The 23553-nt window shown below is 57.4% G+C and overlaps 1 protein-coding gene across 17 annotated transcripts in view; it reads left to right on the top strand.

Annotated features, from left to right (window-relative positions):
• The window catches only part of LOC125339773 (protocadherin gamma-C4), a 365900-nt gene that overhangs the window by 331415 nt on the left and 10932 nt on the right, over window positions 1–23553 (top strand). For 13 of the 17 annotated variants that reach the window (XM_048331032.1, XM_048331024.1, XM_048331023.1 and 10 more), the window contains one exon: window positions 18779–18837. In XM_048331032.1, the coding sequence (XP_048186989.1) occupies window positions 18779–18837 (59 nt within the window). Of the gene's footprint in view, window positions 1–819; window positions 3591–8750; window positions 11244–12260; window positions 15305–18777; window positions 18838–23553 lie in introns of those variants that run through there. The other 4 variants (XM_048331018.1, XM_048331017.1, XM_048331016.1 and 1 more) reach the window with 4 other exon arrangements.

Raw genomic sequence — 23553 nt, 5'->3', positions numbered from 1 at the left:
TTTTTTCCTAAACATTGCTGTTTTGTTTGGTCATTACAACCCCAAATACAGAAAACCCAAGGTTCTTTATTCAATGAATAAGGGCTTTGTTATTCTATCTCAATCATTTTACAAAGGTCTTGGGTGGTATGCAGGTCTGGGGGGGGGGGGGGCTTGGCTCTTGCCTGTGTGGTCTCCTCTCCCCGCCCCCCTACCCTGGGTATGTCATTCTTTATTAGTAATGCAACTTCTCCGATGACCTGAAAAAATCATTAATCAAGTAAAGGGAGAGAGTTGTTCTCCTTGGGGAAGATGGCACAGGGAAATGTCATGTTGCTTCCCAACTCTCCCTCAAATGATTCTAAACAACAGCATCCAGTTTTAAAAGAAACGCAATACGAATTTCATTTTAAAGTTTCGTCTAAGGCAGAGCCAAACACACCCAGCAGACAGGAGCTCCTATTGATCTGCCCTGCTGAGGAAACGACAGCAAAGCCTACGGTCTTCATTTGGGAACAGATAAGCACTGGTTTGGGGAGGTCCCGGAGCCTCCCATTGCATCGCGACCTGCAAAGCCGAAGTTAGTAACACCCCCAAAAAGTCCTGGCTGCTCCGTACCGGCGGGGCCGGGCCGCTTAGCTGCGGACCCCGCGCCGTCGTTTGGGTCTCGTTGGATCCCTTGGCTTTGTGGGCGGAGAAGGCGATCGGAGCGCTCCGTGGGGCGGCGGGGAGAGGGGCCGCAGCCCGGCTTCCCCGCCCCGCGCGGTTGGCTTCCCCGGCCCCGGCCGGCTTCCCGCTTCACCCCTAGCGGGGGCCGGGCGCTCGGGCCGGAAACTCTGGAGCGCAGCCCGCGCGCGGAAAGTGAAGTTGCTGGCGCTGGCGCGCGCGCGTCCGGCCCCGGGAGCCCGGCGCTAGCGCATTCTTCGTGCAGTTATTGGCTGGGACTCTGTGTGCCGCTGTCGGCCAATGAAGACGCTGGAGATCGGGCCCCGGCCCGTCCCCTTTCGGCGCCCCGCGAGGCGGCAGAGACGGCCCAGCCGGCGAGCAAATGAGCGGCGCGGCGCGAGCCACGTCCGCCCCGGCGCCCGGCGCCCCAGCGCTCAGCCGCTGAAAGTTTCTCCGAGCGCCGGCCGGGGCGACGGTCGGGGCCCCGCGCGGAGCGGCACCGCCCTGGAAGGGAGATGGTCCCGGCGGCCGGCCGCGGCGGACGCGCGAGCCTCCGGGGAGCGGTGGGAGTTCTGCTCCTGCTGGCCGCCTTGGACGAGGCTTCCCCCGTCATCCGCTATGAGATCCTGGAGGAGAGGGAGAAGGGGTTCGCCGTGGGGAACCTGGTCACGGACCTGGGCCTGGATCTGGGCAGCCTGACGGCGCGCGGGCTCCGGGTGGTGTCCGGGGCGAGCCAGAGGTTCTTTGAGGTGAACTGGCAGACCGGGGAGATGGTGGTGCACGGCCGCCTGGACCGGGAGGAGCTGTGCGGGACGCTGCCCTCCTGCACCCTCACTCTGGAGTTGCTGGTGGAGAACCCGCTGGAGCTGTTCAGCGCGGAAGTGGTGATTCAGGACATCAACGACAACAACCCCTCCTTCCCCACCGGGGAGATGAAATTGGAGATCAGCGAGGCCATGGCGCCGGGGACGCGCTTCCCGCTCGAGAGCGCGCACGACCCCGATGTGGGCAGCAACTCCCTGCAGACCTACGAGCTGAGCCCCAACGAGTACTTCGCGCTGCGGGTGCAGACGCGGGAGGACGGCACCAAGTACGCCGAGCTGGTGCTGGAGCGCGCCCTGGACCGCGAGCGGGAGCCGGGGCTCCGCCTGGTGCTCACGGCGCTGGACGGGGGGAGCCCCGCGCGCTCCGCCGTCCTCCCGATCCGCATCGCCGTGCTGGACGCCAACGACAACGCGCCCGCCTTCAACCAGTCCCTGTACCGGGCGCGCGTCCCCGAGGACGCGCCCCGCGGGACGCGCGTGGCGCAGGTCCACGCGACGGACCCGGACGAAGGCCCCAACGGGGAGGTGGTCTACTCGTTCGGCAGCCACAACCGGGCCGGCGCGCGGGAGCTCTTCGCCTTGGACCTGGTGACCGGCGTGCTGACCCTCAGGGGCCGGCTGGACTTCGAGGACACCAAGCTCCACGAGATCTACATCCAGGCCAAAGACAAAGGCTCCAGCCCCGAGGGCGCCCACTGCAAAGTGCTGGTGGAGGTGCTGGACGTGAACGACAACGCCCCCGAGATCGCGCTCGCCTCCGTCTACAGCCCGGTCCCCGAGGACGCCCCGCCGGGCACCGTCGTGGCCCTGCTCAGCGTCACCGACTCGGACACGGGCGAGAACGGGCTGGTGACGTGCGAGGTCCCCTCGGGGCTGCCCTTCAGCCTCACCTCCTCCCTCAAGAACTACTTCACCCTGAAAACCAGCGCCGGGCTGGATCGGGAGACGGTGCCCGAGTACAACCTCAGCATCACGGCCCGGGACGCGGGCTCCCCCGCCCTCTCCGCCCTCGCCACGGTGCTCGTCCGAGTGTCCGACGTCAACGACAACCCTCCGCAGGCCTCCCAGGCCTCCTACGACGTGTACGTGGAGGAAAACAACCTCCCCGGGGCCCCCATCCTGAACCTGAGCGTCTGGGACCCCGACGCCCCCGACAACGCCCGCCTGTCCTTCTCCCTCCTGGAGCCGGGAGGCGACGCCGGCTTGGCGGGTCGCTACTTCGCCCTCGACCGCGACAGCGGCGTCCTGTCCACCCTGATGCCCCTGGACTACGAGGAGCGGCGGGAGTTCGGGTTGACAGCCCACGTCCAGGACGGGGGCACCCCAGTGCTGGCCACCAACATCAGCGTGAACGTGTTCGTCACCGACCGGAACGACAACGCCCCCCAGCTCCTGTACCCCCGGCCCGGCCACAGCTCGGTGGAGGCGCTGCCCCGGGGCGCGCCCGCGGGCCACGTGCTCTCCAGGGTGGTGGGCTGGGACGCGGACGCGGGGCACAACTCGTGGCTCTCCTACAGCCTCCTGGGGGCCCCCAACCAGAGCCTCTTCGCCGTGGGGCTCCACACGGGCCAAGTCAGCACCGTGCGCCCGGTGCAGGAGGCGGACGCGCCCCGGCAGATCCTCACCGTCCTGATCGCAGACCACGGGACGCCCCCGCTGTCCGCCACGGCCACCCTCACCGTGTCCGTCGTGGAGGACTCGCCCGAAGCCCTGGCCGAGTTCCCTTCGGGCTCCGCGCCCCGGGAGCAGAACAAAAACCTCACCTTCTATCTCCTCCTCTCGCTCATCCTGGTCTCGGTGGGGTTCACGGTCACGGTGCTGGGGGTGATCGTCTTCAAAGTGTACAAGTGGAAGCAGTCCAGGGACCTGTACCGCAGCCCCGTGAGCTCCCTGTACCGCACCCCGGGGCCCTCCTTCCACGCGGACGCCGTGCGGGGCGGCCTCCTGTCGCCGCACCTTTACCAGCAGGTGTACCTCACCGCGGACTCCCGCCGCAGCCTCTCCCTGCTGAAGAAGCCCGGGGCGGCCAGCCCGCTGGCCAGCCGCCAGAACACGCTGCGGAGCTGCGATCCCGTCTTCTACAGGCAGGTGCTGGGCGAGGAGAGCTCCCCCCCTGGACAGGTAAGAGCCAGCAACTCGCCGCCGCGGAGTAGTCCTAATGCCTGTTGATTCACGCGCCGCCTTCTGCAAGGTTCCCAGCCCTTCAAGGCTGGGGGCGTCTAGGCTTTCATCTAGGTAGCTCCTAGCTCCAACTAGGTGCCTTTGACAGGAGGCTGGCCTGCTAGATTTGAGGTCTTATTTGAGGGGGAAGTTACTTAATTCACCAGTGGACTCAATTCCTACCATCAACATGTATTTGCATCACAACTAACCAGTCTTGCCAAAGGCAAGCTTGAACTGAACCCAAGAGCTCCACGGAGTTAAGCTTTCTATCCTTTGCTTTGGAAAATGACTTATTGCATACATCTAACTCATGGCAGCTACTAGGAACATTAAAAACTACCTCCAACTTACTGCTTTCTTTATCAAAAGGAATGTTGGTTGTTTTTAATAACTCTCCTCTGCCAGCACAAGTCCTCTGCTTTAATCTCTGGTAATTTCCTTTGAGTAAAATGAAATTCTGGACATTCTTCACATTTATTTCAAGCACAGTATGAGAAATAATGGGCATGTTACTTGCTGAATATTTTTATGGCAGTAATGGGTGAGGGTTGTAGAAGATATTTGGAAAATACAGAAACAAGCGAAGAAAAAATTTCAACTATGATTCCCAAACCCCATGTAATTACTTTTAAGTATAAAAGTAAAACATTTACTTTTAATAATAAATCTAGCCAGGTGATGATGGCTGGCGCCCAACTCAGGAAGCTGGGATCTGAGAATTGTAGTTCGTAGCCACCTGGGCAGGAAAGTCTGTGGTACTCTTCATCTCCTGTTTTGTTTTGGTTTTTTGCCAGTCCTGGGGCTTGAACTCAGGGCCTGGGCACTGTCCCTGGCTTCTTTTTGCTCAAGGCTAGCACTCTGCCAACTTGAGCCACAGCGCCACTTCTGGCTTTTTTATATATATATATGTGGTACTGAGGAATCGAACCCAGGGCTTCATGTATACGAGGCGAACACTTTACCACTAAGCCATATTCCCAGCCCTCTTATCTTCAATAACTACCAAAAAAAAAGTCAAAAGTGGAGCTGTGGCTCAAGTTGCAGAGCACTAGCCTTGAGCTCAGGGACTCTGCTCAGGTCCTGAGTTCAAGCCCCAGGATGATACAAAAATAAGTAAATAAATCTAGACAGCCCAAAAGAGTATAAGTGGACCTCTAGTGTTATTGAGACATAAAGTAGATGCATTCATTTCCTTAGAAAGTAAAGTATCATTCATTCAGAATACCTTGACAAGGCCTGTACTTTGGAGAGAAACCTACACATACTCTCAATTGTGGCGAAAACTGTTATGTTGTTGCTAGGTGAGTTATTGCTATGGAATGTTTGATTTGGCAGTTTGGAGTCGTTGAGCACTTTTCTCTATCTCCTTTGTAAGGCACTTTCTCATAGGCAAAGAGAATATCATGCGTTTTTATAGAACTACTGCATTGCATACATACCCTATGCAAGATATTGAGCACAGTGTCTGGCATATCATAACTATTAAATATTTATTACTATTATTATTAGTTCTTTGCCCGATATCTTGAACACACCTTGGATATGAAGGCAGCCGAAGGTAACAAAGTAGAGGTTCACAGGGAAGAAGAGCTAAGGAAGGATGCAAGCCAGATAGAAAGAATTGCTCTTGTGGTCATTCTGGAAACTGCTGTTTCCCCTGGAGCCATGTTGTGGAACTTGGTTGCTATGGTACAAACCTGAAGCTCAGACAGCACTCAAGAGCAACTTAAGCACAACTTCTGGGGGATGGGACAGGCACCAGTGCCTTTTAAAGATCCCTAGTTGATCCTAAGGTACAGAAGAATTTGAAAACCACTGTCTTCCCAAGTCCACCATTTAGCATATTTCTGAAGCAAAGGTCATTCTGATGTTTACAGAACTGGGAGCCAGCTTTATTGGACAAGACCCAACTTTAAAACACTCTACTATAATTTCCCCAATTTTAAAGTATGACAGAGAATAGCTAGCTTTAGGAAATTATACCAAGAAAGACATAAGGTGGTATTTCAGTCACCAAAACAGAAAATCTTCCTAAACCACTAGCACTTGGCTAACTGTTCTTTAAAAATCTAGAACTGGGTTTGTCAGGATATAAGAAACATATTCTATAATTAGGTTTATTAAAATCATCGGTAACTGATGAGTATATCAGCTCAGTATAGGTGAATATACAACTAAAAACCATGTGATCATACAGTTAGGTAGAACTGTATGGTACATCAATTAAATCTCAATAAAGCTGTTTTTTAAATCTAGGTACGAGTTAACCACTTTCTTAACACACAAAAAAATCAAGGACATGTAGGATGAAAACTATAATGCTTCAATTCTAGTAAAGCAGACTGTTGTAGTATGAATTTGCAAGCAAATACTGCATGTTCTACTTGTTTAACTTTAGACAAGTCTCTCTATGTCTCTCTCTTTCTCTCTCTCTCTCTTCCTTCACCCCCCCTCCCTTTTTGCCAGTCCTGGGGCTTGAACTCAGGGCCTGAGCACTGTCCCTGGCTTCTTCCCGCTCAAGGCTAGCACTCTGCCACTTGAGCCACAGCGCCGCTTCTGGCCGTTTTCTGTGTATGTGGTGCTGGGGAATCGAACCTAGGGCCTCGTGTATCCGAGGCAGGCACTCTTGCCACTAGGCCATATCCCCAGCCCACAAGTTTCTTAATGTCTTTGAATTCCAGGTTTCTCACCAGAAAATAAATACCTACTTTGCAAATATTTAGTAAGTATTTGTTGAGGTGATAAATGATAATATCAACATTCATGCATCATTATTAACATCCCATCCCTGTGTGCTGGACACATTGTAAAACGTGAAAAGACACTGTCCTGCTCGTATTAGTTCATAGAAGACATGTGCAGAAAGGTAAAATAATGAGGACCTGCATTCTATCAGCAGCAATGAGTAGAAAACACCCCGGTCATCTTGGGGCAGTCAGGAGGACTTCCTAGAGGAGGTGTGATGCTTGAGCTAGAGCTGAAGGTTGAGTAGCAGCTTATGGAAAGGGGGTCAGGGAGTGGCTTTTGCAGGAAATGTCAGGCAGAGAGATAAAGGTATCTCATTACTGCTGAAGCTTAAAGTGTTATCTTTGCAGGTCTTCACCTCTAATGAAGTGAAGCTAGTAGGCATGGCTTTTCTTGTTTGTTCTAGAGATTATTCTGGAAGCCAAAAGTGAAATGGATTGGAGACAGTTGGGGTTGGAGACAGAGACCTGTCAGGGGGCTGTTGCAGTATTTGAGAGAATTGATCCATGTTTGAACCAGCAGGGTCAATGTAGATGGAGGAAAATGATTACAATAAAATCATTAGGACTTGTTGATTGACATGATATAGGAAGCAAGGAACAGGAAGAGTCCACCCTTGAGTGGACATCTGCCCCTCCCCCACTCTGGCTAAGGTAGCCAAGTAAGTAATGGCACCCTTCACCGAGATAGTGAATTCTGTCATAAGCACTTTGTTAGGTCAATCTGATTTGCACCTCTCTCATGGGGGAGGGGGTGTACTGGGGTTTGTTGTTTATGGGGGCAGTATTTTGTTTTGTATAAGAACTCAGAACGCCAGCTCTCTCCCTTGAAACTGTAATGTTTGTTGATAGCTGGCTTCACCACTGACAGAAAGATATTCCTGAAGAGCGAAGGTTTGGGGAGGGGGTGGGGGGTGGGGAAGCTGGGGGGTGGGGGAGGGATAAAAACACCAGTTTTTGCTCCTGGTTTTGGCAAGCTGTGGAAGCCTAGGTTTGAATTTGAATAAATTAACATATCTCACGCTCAGGTCAGCCTGGATTTTCCTCTTTCCCAGTGCTCTACGGTGTTTGACATTCAGATTACCGCTTTCCGGTTTCTACCGAGTAAAACGTGCTGGGTTTCTGCGCCAGCAGCGCGAGGTGTAGTATCCAGGCTGCTAGGAGGTCTGGATAAGAGTGGGGGTGGGGCGAGATCTGGTTTCCAGTTACTAAAGGTCCCCTGGGGCTAAGTGAAAAGCAGATTCTTTTTAAATGGTCTCAGTCGGCAATTAAGGACACATCTAGAATACCTTAGTGTCCAATAAAGAGGATTTGTTGACACCACGCCTTGGGTATTTGATCCCGGGCTCTCCAGAAAGCTGTTCAATTGGCGAACGTTAGCTTGTGGCCAGGTAAAGCGATCTCTGGTCCTCAGCACCTTCCAGCCACACATGCATAGTGTTTTGTTGTTGTTGTTGTTGTTTGGAACATCTCCCTCTCCTGGCTTCTAGCACCCTGCTTCCACACTGCCCTTGAAATCAATGAATGGTAATGTAACGTTTCCCTTAGCAAATGCCTGAATAAGAGACGTTTGGTTTCCGGGCTGCGCCTCCTGTTACAATCAAAACATGTGCGGCATAGATTTAATTGGCTACATTAACGCGTGTGAGCCTTTTGGGCGAAGAAATCATCTGCAGAGAGGCCGTGGGGCGCGCCGGGCGGTGTTTCTAATTAGCCGTTGCTCTAATGCCATCAGTCGGAGGGGGAAGGCCCCCCATTTAGAGTGTCACAAGGGCGTGAACCAAGTGGCCGGGGCTCCAATGGCCACGGGCGCAGCGCTGGGCTGCAGGTTGCCAGGGCTCAGGTAGTGGCTGTTTTTCCCCACTGGAAGGGGCGGGGTGAGTTGGTGTGGTTGTTGTTTTTTTTTTAATTTGGAAGAAAAATGATATATTGTATTCACACCTATTGTCTGCCTCTTCTCGCAGAGGTAGTGATCCGTGGGAAGAAATGGCAGTCGATGGGGAAGAAGGTGGGGGAGATGGGTTTGGGTTCCTCTTATTTTATTATATTTTGGGTGGTGTGTTTTTTTTATTTATTTTTTTAATTTTTTTTTTCCCTTCCCAATGCTGCGACGCATTAACCCCGCCGCTCCGGGGACGTTCTCCGCTCAGCCTATTGGTTGAGCCCGGGAGCTGCCGTCTGCCAATCGGAGGGTGAAAGGCAGACAAATCTACCCCGCCACCAGCGAGGCACGGGCGCGTAACCCTTGCGGCGCCGGCCCAGCCCCGCGCGCCCGCCGGAGCTGGCGCGGGCGGGCGGGCGGGCGGGCGGGCGGGCGAAGGGAGCGCGCCGTCTTCCAGCCGCGGCCGCGGCCGTTTCGGGGCGGGTCCGGCTGCCTGGGCTTCTGGGCACCGAGCGGGAGACGTGGCGGCTGGCCGCGATGCCCCGCCAGGTGAGGAGCCGGGCCGAGGAGCTCTGGCGCCGGGCGGCGACCCTTTTGTTCCTCCTGGGCCACCTGGGTGACGTGGGCGGGCAGATCCGCTACCCGGTCCCGGAGGAGTCGCAGGAGGGGACCTTCGTGGGGAACGTGGCCCAGGACTTCCTGCTGGACGCGGAGAGCCTGGCGGCGCGCCGGCTGCAGGTGGCCGGGGAGGTGAACCAGCGGCACTTCCGCGTGGACCTGGACAGCGGGGCGCTGCTCATCCGGAGCCCCATCGACCGCGAGGCGCTGTGCGGGCTCAGCGCCAGCTGCATCGTGCCCCTGGAGTTCGTCACCGAGGGCCCGCTGGAGATGTACCGCGCCGAGGTGGAGATCGTGGACGTCAACGATCACGCCCCCCGCTTCCCGCGGCAGCAGCTGGACCTGGAGATCGGGGAGGCGGCGCCCCCCGGGCAGCGCTTCCCGCTGGAGAAGGCCCAGGACGCGGACGTGGGGAGCAACTCCATCAGCAGCTACCGCCTGAGCTCCAACGAGCACTTCGCGCTGGACGTGAAGAAGCGCAGCGACGGCAGCCTGGTCCCCGAGCTGCTGCTGGAGAAGCCGCTGGACCGGGAGAAGCAGTCGGACTACCGCCTGGTGCTGACGGCCGTGGACGGGGGCAACCCGCCGCGGTCGGGCACCGCCGAGCTCCGGGTGTCGGTGCTGGACGTGAACGACAACGCCCCGGCCTTCCAGCAGCCCGGCTACCGGATCAGCGTGCCCGAGAGCGCGCCGGCGGGCATGGTGCTCATCCAGCTCAACGCCTCGGACCCGGACCTGGGCCCCAGCGGCAACGTCACCTTCTCCTTCAGCGGGCACACCCCCGAGCGCGTGAGGAGCCTCTTCAGCCTGCACCCCACCACCGGGAAGCTCACCCTGCAGGGGCCCCTGGACTTCGAGAGCGAGAGTTACTACGAGTTCGACGTGCGGGCGCGGGACGGGGGCTCGCCGGCCATGGAGCAGCACTGCAGCCTGAGGGTGGACCTGCTGGACGTGAACGACAACGCCCCCCACATCACCGTCACCTCGGAGCTGGGGACGCTGCCCGAGAGCGCGGACCCCGGCACCGTGGTGGCGCTCATCAGCGTGCAGGACCCCGACTCCGGGGCCAATGGGGACGTGAGCCTGCGCATCCCCGACCCCCTGCCCTTCGCCCTCAAGTCGGCCTTCCGGAACCAGTTCTCCCTGGTCACCGCGGGGCCCCTGGACCGGGAGGCCAGAGCCAGCTATGACATCATGGTCACCGCCTCCGACGCGGGGAGCCCGCCCCTGAGCACCCATAGGACCATCTTCCTCAACATCTCCGACGTGAACGACAACCCGCCCTCCTTCTTCCAGAGGTCGCACGAGGTGTTCGTCCCCGAGAACAACCGCCCCGGGGACCTGCTCTGCTCCCTGGCGGCCTCCGACCCGGACTCGGGCCTGAACGCGCTCATTTCCTACTCTCTCCTAGAGCCTAGAAATCGCGACGTGTCCGCCTCTTCTTTCATCTCTCTGAACCCCCAGACGGGAGCCGTCCACGCCACCCGGTCATTTGACTACGAGCAAACACAGACACTGCAGTTTGAGGTTCAGGCCCGGGACCGGGGCAACCCACCCCTCAGCAGCACGGTGACCGTCCGGCTGTTTGTGCTGGACCTCAATGACAACGCCCCCGCCGTGCTCCGCCCCAGGGCCAGGCCGGGCTCCTTGTGTCCCCAAGCACTGCCCCCGTCCGTGGGTGCCGGCCACCTAGTCACCAAGGTGACCGCCGTGGACCTGGACTCGGGTTACAACGCCTGGGTCTCCTACCAGCTCCTGGAGGCCCCCGACCCCAGCCTGTTCGCGGTGTCCCGATACGCCGGGGAGGTGCGGACCGCCGTCCCCATCCCAGCTGACCTCCCACCGCAGAAACTGGTCATTGTGGTGAAAGACAGCGGCAGCCCGCCCCTGTCTACCTCCGTCACTCTCCTAGTGTCCTTAGAGGAAGACACCCACCCGATTGTCCCAGATCTTCGAGAATCTTCCGCTCCCAGGGAAGGAGAGTCCCGGCTGACCCTCTACCTAGCTGTGTCCCTGGTGGCAATTTGCTTTGTCTCCTTTGGCTCATTTGTGGTGCTACTGTCCAAGTGTCTGCGCGGGGCCGCCTGCGGGCTCCCGTGCTTCCCCGCCGGCCCCTGCGCCTGCCTCACCAGACCGCGGAGGAGGGAGGGGCTTCCTCCTTCCAATGGGATTCTCCGAATCCAGCTAGGGTCCGACGATCCTATCAAGTTTGTGGACGTGGGAGGCCACTCCCACGGCTGTACACCCCTGGCTTCTGCACCCACTCGGAGTGACAGCTTCATGATGGTGAAGTCACCCAGTGCGCCCATGGCAGGGGAACCTGTGCGCCCAAGCTGTCCGCCCTCCGATCTTCTCTATGGGCTAGAGGTGAGACCCTGGGGGCTCAGTCAGTGCTGGAGGGTTGTTCTGACCCAGGCATGTGGCTGGGCCACATCCCAGAGACTAGTGGCCTCCCTGTGAGACCACAGGGCGGTGGCACCACTTCTGTGAGTCGTTGCTATTTGAATCATTATGCGGTAGCTGCCGTGATTTGTAAGTGTTTGGTGACCTAAGCAGAACTGTTACAGCGTTGGGAGGAGGGGGGGGGGGGTGGCGTTATGCCTGTGTCTAGCAGTAAGGCATGAAAGCAATTGTTGATAAACAAAAAAACCCACCAGGCTGTTGTGGAAGCGTGCTGGTGCCCTGTGGCACAGAGAAGGCTGTGGTACACAAGGGTGGGGTGCATGGGGGTGACGGGCCCAGCCCAGGGCTGCTTCTGCTCTTCTTTCCAAAAGGGAGTTGGGTTCTGGAGAACCTTAACTCTGTGCAACCATTTCCCAGAGAGATTGGAGGAGGACTGGAATCTTTGTTCCATGCTATCTAATACTCCCTGGCCCACAGGGAAAGGAACTGTACTTGGAGCATAGCAGAGGAAGCAGAAAGGTACAAAGCAACGCGGTGGTGAAAAATCTCTTAGTCCTTATCTTGAGGACTCTTGATCGAGGCCCCTGCAGGGATTTGAACTAGATTTAGTAGACTTGGAAGCAGGCTATTTTTCCTGACCTCTTTGGGGGGGAGGGGAAAGTGGCAAGTGAAATCAAAGTCAGAAAATTTGGCTTACAGGAAGTCATAGACAGACACTCAGGGAGTCTCTAAATAGAGCCTCGAGTTTGGTGAAACCATAAAGGCAAGAAGCCACTCTCCTGGGTCACCTAGACTAGCCCCAGAAATGTTCCCTTTCCCCCCAAGCTGTGATGCTCACTCCACACGCTGAGTCCCTGCCCTGGGGAAAACTAAGTCTCCTCACCCTGCGCCGGTGCCGAGGGGGCTCCCCAGCGCCGTGGGAGCGTCAGGGCAAGGCTTCACAGGGCTGCAAAGTTCACGTTGGGGATGAGGGACGGGGAGGGAAACACGTGGGTTTTGTTTCTCCTCGAAGGACAGAATTTGGTTGGTTCAAGCAAAGTAGTGGAAGCTCCCGAAGGCGTGCAGGAAGTTGCTGGGACAGGACACTGAGGAGTTTTGCGCCACTTTGTCTTCCCTGTTGAGCACCATCTGAGCTGTGAAACTTTGCTGCCAAGGGGGCTGAATCCACTTGTAGCACGAAGTGAGCGGGGAGGTAGGAGGCTTCTGTGACACACAGTTTCCGCGCCTGTTCCCAAGGTTTCCAGGACCGAGGAGACTTCATAATTGGTTGAGAGCAGACAGACTTTTGGGCCAATCAAACTGGGAGCCGAGGTGGGAGATCTGCTCTTCCTGCCCGCCTCTCCTCCCCCAGCTCCCCGGCTCCGCTCCTATTTAACTCGCCTTCCCCCCACCCACCCCCGCCATTCGGTGACTAAGAACTGCTGCAGGCAGGCAAAGCTCTGAGCAGTTTGAGAGGCTAGAAGGAGCCATAAGAGATTTCAGCTTCTGCCTCCCAAGAGCTGGGTCTACCTTGGAGCTAGGACAGCCCCGTTTCCCCTCCAGGAAGGGACTTCCGGGCCATGGGGCCCGAGTCACCCCCACAGCCCGCTGGGAAATGGCAAGTGCTGTGCATGTTGTCCTTGTGCTGTTGGGGATGGGCGTCGGGGCAGCTTCGTTATTCCGTGGTGGAGGAGTCAGAGCCGGGGACGCTGGTGGGGAACGTGGCTCAGGATCTGGGCTTGAGGGCGCCGGATCTGGCGCACCGCCGCCTGCGGCTGGGCCCTGAGGAGAATGGGCGCTATTTTTCCCTGAGCTTGACGAACGGTGCTTTGGCAGTGAATCAGAAGATTGACCGCGAGCGCCTGTGTGGCGCCAGCGCCGGCTGCCTGCTGCCCGTGCAGGTGGTGGCGGAACACCCCCTGGAGCTCACCCGCGTGGAGGTGGAGATCCTGGATCTCAACGACAACCCCCCGAGCTTCGCCACCCCGGAGAGAGAGCTGCGCATCTCCGAGTCCGCCGCCCCGGGGGCCCGCTTTCCCCTGGACAGCGCCCAGGACCCGGACGTGGGCACCAATGCCCTGAGCTTTTACACGCTCAGCCCCAGCAGCCACTTCTCGCTGCACGTGAAGACCCTGAAGGACGGGAAGCTGTTCCCCGAGCTGGTGCTGGAGCAGCAGTTAGACCGGGAAGCCCAGGCCAGGCACGAGCTGGTGCTCACCGCCGTGGACGGAGGGACCCCGGCCCGCTCAGGGACCAGCCTTCTCTCTGTCACCGTGCTGGACGTCAACGACAACGCCCCGGCCTTCCAGGCCTCCGTGCTGCGTGTGGGGCTCCCCGAGAACGCGCCTGTGGGCACCTTGCTGCTCCGCCTCAATGCCACCGACCCGGACGAGGGCACCAATGGCCAGCTAGACTATTCTTTTGGAGACCACACCTCCGAGGCGGTGCGCAGTCTCTTTGGCCTGGACCCCAGCAGCGGGGCCATCCGCGTGTTGGGTCCAGTAGACTTTGAGGAGTCCAATTTCTATGAAATCCATGCGAGGGCCCGGGACCAGGGCCAGCCAGCCATGGAGGGCCACTGTGTGATTCAGGTGGACGTAGGGGACGCCAACGACAACGCCCCCGAGGTGCTCCTGGCGTCTCTGGTCAACCCTGTCCCGGAGGACACCCCGGCGGGGACCGTCGTGGGGCTGTTCAATGTGCGGGACCGAGACTCCGGCGGAAACGGCGAAGTGAGCCTGGGAATCGCTCCAGACCTGCCGTTCCACATCAAGCCTTCCGGGAACCACTACTCGCTGCTCACCAGCCAGCCCCTGGACCGGGAGGCCGCGCCCCAGTACACCATCGAGCTGCTGGCCAGCGACGCCGGCTCGCCCCCCCTGCACACCGCCCTCACCATCCGGCTCAACGTCTCCGACGTGAACGACAACGCGCCCCGCTTCCTCCAGCAGCTCTACACCGCCTACGTCCCAGAAAACCGCCCTCCCGGCTCCCTCCTGTGCACGGTGGCCGCCTCGGACCCAGACGCCGGGGACAACGCCCGCCTGGCCTACTCCATCGTGGGGAGTCAGGTGCACGGGGCCCCGGCCTCCTCCTTCGTGTACGTCAACCCCGAGGACGGCCGGGTCTTTGCCCAGCGCACCTTCGACTACGAGCTGCTGCAGACGCTGCAGATCGTGGTGGGGGTCCGAGACTCGGGCTCTCCCCCGCTGCACGCCAACGCCTCCCTCCACGTGTTCGTCCTCGACCAGAACGACAACGCCCCGGCCGTGCTGCACCCTCGGCCCGGCCCGGAGCGCCCGGCCCCGCGGCGCCTCCCTCGCTCGGCCCCCGCCGGCGCCTGGGTCACCAAGGTGACGGCCGTGGACGCGGACGCGGGCCGCAACGCGTGGCTGTCCTACTCCCTGCTGCCGCAGTCCACGGCCCCGGGGCTGTTCGCGGTGTCGGCCCACACCGGGGAGGTGCGCACGGCCCGGGCCCCGCGGGACGAGGACCCCGCCGCCCAGCAGGTGGTGGTCCTGGTGCGGGACCACGGGGAGCCCCCGCTGTCCGCCACAGCCACCGTGCTGCTGGTGCTGGACGCCGAGGACGCGGAGGAGGCGCCCCCGGCCGGCGACCTCCCGGCCCGCCCCCCCGAGCGCTCCGACCTCACCCTCTACCTCATCGTGGCGCTGGCGGCCGTCAGCCTGCTGTCCCTGGTCACCTTCACCTTCCTGTCGGCCAAGTGCCTGGGGGGCCAGGCGGCCGGGGCCGGGGGCGGGGGCCCGTGCTGCGGGCCGGGGGGCTCGCCCTCCTCCTCCCCGGGGTGCTACGAGCAGTCCAGCCCCAACCTGCAGGTGAGCGCCGACGGCACGCTCCAGTACATGGAGGTGACCCTGCGGCCCACGGACGCGCAGAGCCGCTGCTACCGGACGTGCTTCTCGCCGGCCTCGGACGGCAGCGACTTCACTTTCCTCAGGCCCCTGGGCGCCCAGCAGCCCCCCGCCCTGGCGCTGGAGCCCGACACCTTCCGTTCCCGCGCTAGCACCCTGCGGGAGCGGAGCCAGGTGAGGGGCTTGGCGGGGCCCGCGCCACCGGCCGTCCACGACCTCGGACTCGCGCGTCCGCCCCTGCGGCGCTGCACGGACTGCGGGGGAATCGGAGTGGTGGGGGGAGGTGAGCAGGGTCCCGGAGCACCCGGGACGTGCTGGGTGCTGATCGTAGGCGCGGTGGGGAGCATCTGCACCCCCTCCCCCACCATCAGAAAGGTCTGGAACTCTCCTCCCGGCTTTGGGTGACTGTCTAGCGATTTTTTTTCTTTAATGGGGGTTGGGGTCCCGGCTGGAAGCTGGCACAGACCCTCCCAAGCATCGGCTCCGGGGGGGCCCCATGGCTTTCCAAGCCTCCCCAGCTACCTGCCCCACCTAACTGCCCCTGCGGACCACACCCCAGCCCCACCCCGGGCGGGCACTGGTGGCCTCCCTCTCACCGTGGGGAGTGTCCCCACACACACCGCCGTCTCCACTGCCCAGATCCAGGACTCAGAGCCTCTCCCCACCCTGCCCACACCTGCCCTGGGTGCAGAGCCTCATCACGACCCCCGAGGCCCGCGCCGGCCCCTGGGGCTGGAGCTCACGGGGCACGCTAGGCCAGGGCCAGCAGGACTCCCCGACCCTGCCCGGCCTGACATTCTATGCAAAAGGCATGGCCTTCCTCCCACAAGCCTCAGACTCCCGCAGGCAGAGCCAGGACAGGCCCAGGAGAGCCAGGGCTCGGGCCGGGTGGGTGGACAGGCTTCCGTCGGATTGGCAGGCCGGGAACCACCAGCGGCCCCTTCCTTCCCAGGCTCTAGACCACTAAAAAAGGGTTTGGGCTCCATCGTGACCACCATGTGCCCAGCCATGTCAGCTCAGGGCTTTTCAGAGACTCTTGGTGAAACTCCTTTCTTCTTCTTCTGGCAGATGAATATCCATCAGCCACTGCTAGTGGCCAAAGATACCCTCCTACACTCCATAAGGGTGCAAGTGTCCACAACCTCAGCAGCTTTTATTCCAAATGTGTCTGTCGCCCAGCTGGGCCCTGCTCTCTGGGATTGTTTCTTGTGTGTGTGTGCGTGCCCGTCTGCACTGGGGCTTGACCTCGGGGACTGGGTGCTGTTCCTTAGATTTTTTCTTTTTTTTTTCTCAAGCTTGGATGAGAAGAGGGGGCTCTGCCACTTGGTCTGCAGCTCCACTTCTGCCTTTTCGGTGGTTAATTGAACTTTCCTGCACCGGCTGTGCCAGGCTTAGGGCTGTATTTCGACACATCTCCAGAGTCTTCTGATAGCTGATTGGGTGAAGTTTACCACCAGCCACCTCTCTGAGGGATCAGGATGTTAGTTTGTTCTTCCCACCACTTGCAAGCTTGTAAGTTAGTTTTCATGGAGGTCAAGCCATTTAGGATTCAGTTCAGAGTAAGTGAGAGTAAATAATCCAGGTGTGTTGAACTCAAGCGTGTGTTGTGAATGGCCTGGCGTTTGTAATGCTGGGTGAAGAGGAAAGAGATGGTAGGCATCTGCCGGTAGGGAAAAGGTGGCATCCTTTTCCCATTGGGAGCCTAAATGTGGAAGAAGGTCTTGAGAGCCCCTCCTCAGCCTTCAGTGGACAAACCTGAACCCGTGGGTTTTGCCTACCTCCCTCTCCTGCCATCATGATCTTCAGTGGATTTTGCTGTGTTGAAGAATACAGTGGCCAGGGTCTGCGAATGTGGCTTAACGGTAGAGTGCTTGCCTAGCACGCATGAAGCCCTGGGTTCGATTCCTCAGCACCACATAAATAGAAAAGGCCAGAAGTGGGGCTATGGCTCAAGTGGTAGAGTGCTAGCCTTGAGCAGAAAGAAGCCAGGGACAGTGCTCAGGCCCTGAGTTCAAGCCCCAGGACTGGCACCAAAAAAAAAAAAAAAAATACAGTGGCCAGCTCCCATGGCTAACAGCTGTAATCCTAGCTATGCAGGAGGCTGAAATCTGAGGACCATGGTCTGAAGTCAGCCTGGGAAGGAAAGTCCATGAGCTCATATCTTCAATTAACAAGCAAAAATCTGGGAGTGGACGTATGGGTCAAATGGTAGAAAGCTAGCCTTGAGCAAAAAAGCTAGAGACAGCACCCAGGCCTTGAGTTTAAGTTCCAGGATTGGCGTGTGCGCGCGCGCACACACACATACACACACACACACACACACACACAATACAGGAGTTATAGGCTGTGCATTCCTGTGTGGTCCTCCATGTAAACAGGTGTAGCTCTGGTGTCTCTGGACAGTTAAGCGTCTGGCTTTTGCTTATAGCACTGTCACCTGTAAGCCATAGTGTGACTTACTGGCAGTGTTGGGATTTTCTTCTCCCCAGTGTGATCTGACATGCTCATACTTCACTCCCGGGAAATGAGTGTGGGAACTAATTACCAGCAAGCCCCAGAACCCAGGAGGACTTGGCTCTAGGTGCACTTGTGCCAGTGCGTGGCGGGATCACACACCTCCTAGAACGAGGGGCCCTGGCACGTGCGGCCAGGTGAGGAATTGGCTACAGATTAGCCCCTCGGGGGCCCTGAAGACAGAGTTGGCTCTGCGTAGAGGTGGTGGGATCTCGATGCCTCTGGGCTCCCTCCCAGCCATTTTCTCCGTCCCACACAGAGCGGCCTTGTTCTTCTCCTTGGTCACAGGCCATTGTGTGGCACGGAGTTCTGAGGGTGAGGGGCGGCCGGGGGCTTGGATGCCCTGCAAAGGCCCAGTCTGGCATGACTCCTAAATTAATAATGTATTTAGCTGTGGGAAAAGATGCTTGGGAGCCAAGGCCCGGAGGGGGTGTCCCTCTGAATGTGTCACTGCACAACTTGGCAGGAAAAGGGTTACCCCAGAGCAGCAGCCATTTTGCTGCAGAGGAGGCTTTGTTTCCAGCTGAGGAGCTGAATAACTTGGTTCCAGGGCTGGTGGAATTCTGTGGAAAAGCCTTCTCTGTCACTTCTGAGGGCCTTCTATACCCTCCCCCCCGCCCTCCCCATCCCATCCCTCTCCCCCCCCCCCCCCCCCCCCCGCCACAAGAAGACACTGTTCAGTTCTTGCATTTTGGCTCAGCAGTTTGGAGTTGTTTTTCTTCTTTCTGTTCGCCTTTTAATTAGTGCGTATTAATTGTACAAAATAATGGGTGTCATTATGACATTTTTATACATGTATCTACTGCAGTTTGATCGTATTTGCCTCCCATTGCCCTCCAAAGGGGCGAAGCAATCTGGGCTTGCTTGCTGTGATCCGATGAAGTGTTATTCTGTTGTCTCTAGCACCTCAGACCTGGAGACCTGTGGCCATGTTCCTGCCTGCCTGCCCCCACCCCCATCTTTGGAGATGTGTTTACCCTCCTCCATCTTACCACATTTCCTCACCTTGCCCTCCCCCCTCCTTCTCCCAGCCCATCCCTGGTGCCGGGGGGGGGGGGGGGGGGGGGAGGGGGGGCATGACCATCGGACTGCGTGTGGGGGTACTCAACCCTTTCCCCTCTGTTTTCTCCACAGCAAGCCCCGCCCAACACGGACTGGCGTTTCTCCCAGGCCCAGAGACCCGGCACCAGCGGGTAGGTGACTGATCTGCAGCCCACCCTCTTCTCTGCGGCATTCTCGGTGGTGACGTGGGAGGAGGAGAAGGGGGAAGGGCCGAGCATTTGCTACAAATGCCTTCTTTCCCTTGGTTTCAGATTTCAGGGAGATGCTGGTGGATTGGGGGCTGGGTGACAGACCCCAGCAGGAGCCGACATCTACCCTGATGGTTTAGGGAGCGGAATTCACGCATTCCCCCCACCCCAGGGACATTTTCCAATCTCCCGAGGGCCCCGGGGATTTGCTCTGGAGAGGAGGGGGAGGTGTTCTGTATCTATCAACTGCCTAAATCCTCTCCTTCTATTGAGCCAGGCTCCCTCCTGACCTGGGGCTCCGTCAGAGGCAGGGAGGCCAGAGGAGGAGCCGAGGGGAGGCCGTCAGTCATCAGGGCCCCCCCAAGAACCTCCCGGGGAGGTGGGGAGGTGGGGCTGTGGGGAAAGCTAAGCCTGCGCGTCTCTCTCTCTGTCTGTGCTTTCTGCTTCTCCCCTGTCAGCCCCTCCTGCTCAGGTTCTGTCTCCCCTACCGTGTGTGTCTCCTTACACCAACAGTGCCCGGGCGCCAGTGCTCAATGAATGTGGAAGGAGTAAATAAATGTGGCTCTTCCTCCGCCTCCCTTTCCGTGTCTTTGACCTTTTATCTTTGTCTCTCTGTCTCCCATAATTTCTCAGCTCATGCGTTCCTCTGTCTCCAGCCACCTCGGCCTTGGTTTCTGCTTTCTTCTCCTAAGCTCTGTCTTCTGTATTAAGCTCGCTCGTGCTCTCTCTCTCTCTCTCTCTCTCTCTCTCTCTCTCTCTCTCTCTCTCTCTCTCTGTACTCTGGGCAAGCCAGCACACACAGCCCCCCACTTGCACCCCTCACACACAGAGCCTTTGATCATTGCTTCCCCCCCTACTCCCCCTCCCCCCAGACCGCCCCAGCTGCTCATTTCAATCCCCCATGAGTTCCTGCTGAGACAGGAACCCCCTGCGGGGGGGGGGGGGGGCTGCAGAAAGGCCTTCAGTTGGTCTGCGGGGAGTGAGGTGGGCTCCAGGCCAGGCCTCCCTGGTAGCCGCCAGGAGCCCCAGGCGGAGCCCAGGGAAAGGAGCCCAGCTTAGGCGCTGCTGCTGCTGCGGCGATTGTTTGCCCAGATACTGAGATTGGGTTTTTCTTCCCTGTTGCCCTACCAACCATGCCCTCCTTGGGTTGAACCTAGAAGGCTCTGGTGTACAGAGCAGACTCAGCTCCTGGGCATGCAGAGTCCTGTCACTGGCATCCGGAATGCAAAGAACTTTCTAGAAGGCCCCTCGGAGCTGCAAACCAGAGAGAGGCCTGGGATGCTCTTGCCCCTCCTTTGACCCCAGCTGTTTCTCTCCCTTCTGGGGCCTCCTTATAAGTCACCCATTAAGTCCTTCACTGAACAGTGAAACTATTCAAGTCTTCTTGTAACCCCGGACTATAGGACTGGACCAGCAAATCCAATCCCCAAGTTCATAGCAAAGGAGAAAAAAAGTTGGCAACAAATCACAATTAAGAAAAAAAGTCGGGGCTGGGGATATGGCCTAGTGGCGAGAGTGCTTGACTTGTATACATGAAGCCCTGGCTTCGATTCCCCAGCACCACATAGATAGAAAACGGCCAGAAGTGGCGCTGTGGCTCAAGTGGTAGAGTGCTAGCCTTGAGCAAAAAGAAGCCAGGGACAGTGCTCAGGCCCTGAGTTCAAGCCCCAGGACTGGAAAAAAAAAAAGTCTAGTTACAAACCATAGAAAGTTCTAGGAAGAAGAGGTTGAGTTTAATGGGGAGGGGCGTGGAGCAAGGCTTCTCAGAGAAGGTGATGTTTGAGCTGCCAGCTCTAAGAAGCCCCCCAGCCCAGCCCAGCCCAGACGTCACTTGTGAACCTGAAAGCCCCCCCCCAGTTGCCTTTCATGGCCCCCCCCTCCAGATGGGGGAGGGAGATGTACCCCTACTGCACGTTCCTTCTCATCACAGAGAGGCTTGGGGGCCTGGAAGCTACCCACTGTGGTCCACCCTAGAGGGAGCTCCATATAGATCCCCCCACCCCCCAGTCTCCAGCCAGTATCTCTGGGTCACTGGCACACCTGGAGGCAATCACCTCCCCCTCCCCCACCCTATGTAAGACATAACTCAGGGGTGATTTTCCCCCCAGAGGCCCTGAAAGAGATGGAGAAAACTCAAGATCTTAGCTACGGCACTGAGAGAATAAGCCATGTATTTCTGATTCAACTGGTAGAGTCTAACCCAGCAACTTCTGATTCTCTCCATCATTCGGTCAGCACTTAGTAAGCACCTTCTGGGGACCTGGCCCTGGGCCCTGGGTGTGATTGCCGAAACAGTCACTCCTGCACTCCAGGAGTCCGCGGTGTGTTGAGGGAGAGGCAGTCCTGATCAAACAACCACACACATAAGTGCAAGATGGCAACTGTCTTACACGGGCCGGGTGTTTGACCTCAGAGGAGCAGGAGGCCGTAGAGAAGGGAGTGTGCCCGTGCTGAGGTCTGAAGCATGAGCACACACGAGCTGAAGACAAGCGGGAGGAGGACTCTAGCCGCAGGGATGAGAGCGTGCCGAGGCCTTGTGGTTGAGGCTTCTCGGAATCAAGGAATGGCAGGGAGTTGTGGCCATCTTAATAAACAGAGGAAGCCAGGGCTGGTGGTTCACACCTGTAATCTTAGCTGCACGGGAGGCTGAGATCTGTGGATCCTGGCTCATAGCCAACCAGGGCAGGAAACCGTTGTGAGACTCTTTTTTTTTAATTTTCCAATTAACCACCAGAAAACCAAAAGTGGAGCTGTGGCTCCAAGTGGTTCAAGCCCCACAACTAACCCCCCCCCACCAAAATAAATGCAGATTGGAGTAAGAGGGTGAAGTGGGGATATTCCTCTTATTCGATCTAACCTGGCTTTAGTCTTCACTGCTTTCCTACCCTCCCGACTACCCTCTCCACCTCTCTCCTCTATTATGCACACATCCTGACAGCTCATCCGATCAGTCATGCCCGGTTCAGAACAGGCCTCTGCCGAGTTCATCAGAAAACCTGACCCAGGCTAAATAAAGCCAGTGCTAGGTGTCACTGCCCAGACAAAAGCCAGAAAGACCATTACAATACTCAGAAGCCCTTACCTGCCATGGGCTTCTCTTTCCCACCATCATGCCTTCTCAGACCACCCTTTTACCCTCTGATCCCAACAGCTGCTGCCCCAAGCCCTGAGCCAGGGAAGCCGGGTTGCCTGGCCGGCCCTGCCCTGCAGCTGTTCCCCGCTTCTGCACAGCTGAGTGTTCCCACTTGGCTTCTGCCCCCTCCCTGCTCTCTAAGGCTCTCCACGCTGTGGTCCCCCTGCGAATCCTCTTCTGTCTGAGACACACTCCTGCCTCAGCTCAGATTAGGCAATCATTCAACAAACAAGTAAAAGCATTCAGTCTAGAAACATACTCAGGGGAAACTACTCATGGTTTTCTAACCTAAAGAGAACCCTATTATTATTGTTGTTGTTATTTTGAGACTGAGGCTTTCATTTGGACCTGCCCTTGGTGGCTGGTTCACAGCTGGCACTCTACCAGTTGAACCATGACTCCAGCCCAGCCTTTTGCTAAAATTTGGAGGTAGAGTCTCATAGACTTTTCTGCAGACATCCTTCAGATCTTCTTAGCACTGACTAGCTAGGATTGCAGGTGTGAACCACTTATGTCTGACAATTTATTTTTTAATATGAAAAGAAATTTAATATATGCAACAGTAGTGAGGTGGTATGATGGCCCTCGGTGGTCCTGCTGTTTGGCTCTAATTCACATCCTACCTTGTATGGCATGTCTCTCATCCTCCTGACACATGTGGATTATTCTGAAGCAGATCTCAGAGATAACATCATTTCATCTGAGTCTTCATGATCTTCAACAGCTGATTCATCTGTGTGGTCAAACAGCATGCATAAAATTTTTTTTTAAATGTGATCCACCTAAATGAACTGCTTACAAACCTGATTAATACTTACCATTAAAAAAACTTCGATTCAAGCCAGGCACGGGTGGCTCACACCTAACTACTCAAGTGGCTGAAATCTGAGGATCACAGTTCAAAGCCAGTCAGAGGGAGGTTGGCGGTGGTGGGGGGGAGAAAGTCCGTGAGACTCTTTTTTTGCCAGTCCTGGGGCTTGAACTCAGGGCCTCAGCACTGTCCCTGGCTTCTCTTTGCTCAAGGCTAGCACTCTACCACTTGAGCCACAGTACCACTTCAGCTTTTTCTGTGTATGTGGTGCTGAGGAATCAAACCCAGGGCTTCATGTATGCTAGGCAAGCACTCTACCACTAGGCCACATTCCCAACCCCTGGATTTTGTTTTGTTTTGTTTTGGCCAGTCCTGGGCCTTGAACTCAGGGCCTGAGCACTGTCCCTGGCTTCTTTTTGCTCAAGGCTAGCACTCTGCCACTTGAGACACAGTGCCACCTCTGGCCGTTTTCTGTATATGTGGTGCTGGGGAATCGAACCCAGGGCTTCATGTATACCAGGCAAGCACTCTTGCCACTAAGCCATATTCCCAGACCCCCAACCCCTGCATTTTCAGTTTTTGTGTTCAGATACCGGAGCTTGAACCCAAGGCCTGGATGCTGTCGCTGCACTTTTTTTGTGTTTAAGGCTAGAACTTTACCACTTGACCCACATTTTGGCTTTTTGGTGGTTAATTGGAGATAAATGTCTCATTG

The sequence above is a fragment of the Perognathus longimembris genome, chromosome 22, assembly GCF_023159225.1.
Source record: "Perognathus longimembris pacificus isolate PPM17 chromosome 22, ASM2315922v1, whole genome shotgun sequence".
NCBI classification, from domain to species: Eukaryota; Metazoa; Chordata; class Mammalia; order Rodentia; family Heteromyidae; genus Perognathus; species Perognathus longimembris.
This window is presented reverse-complemented; position numbering and strand designations above follow the sequence as displayed.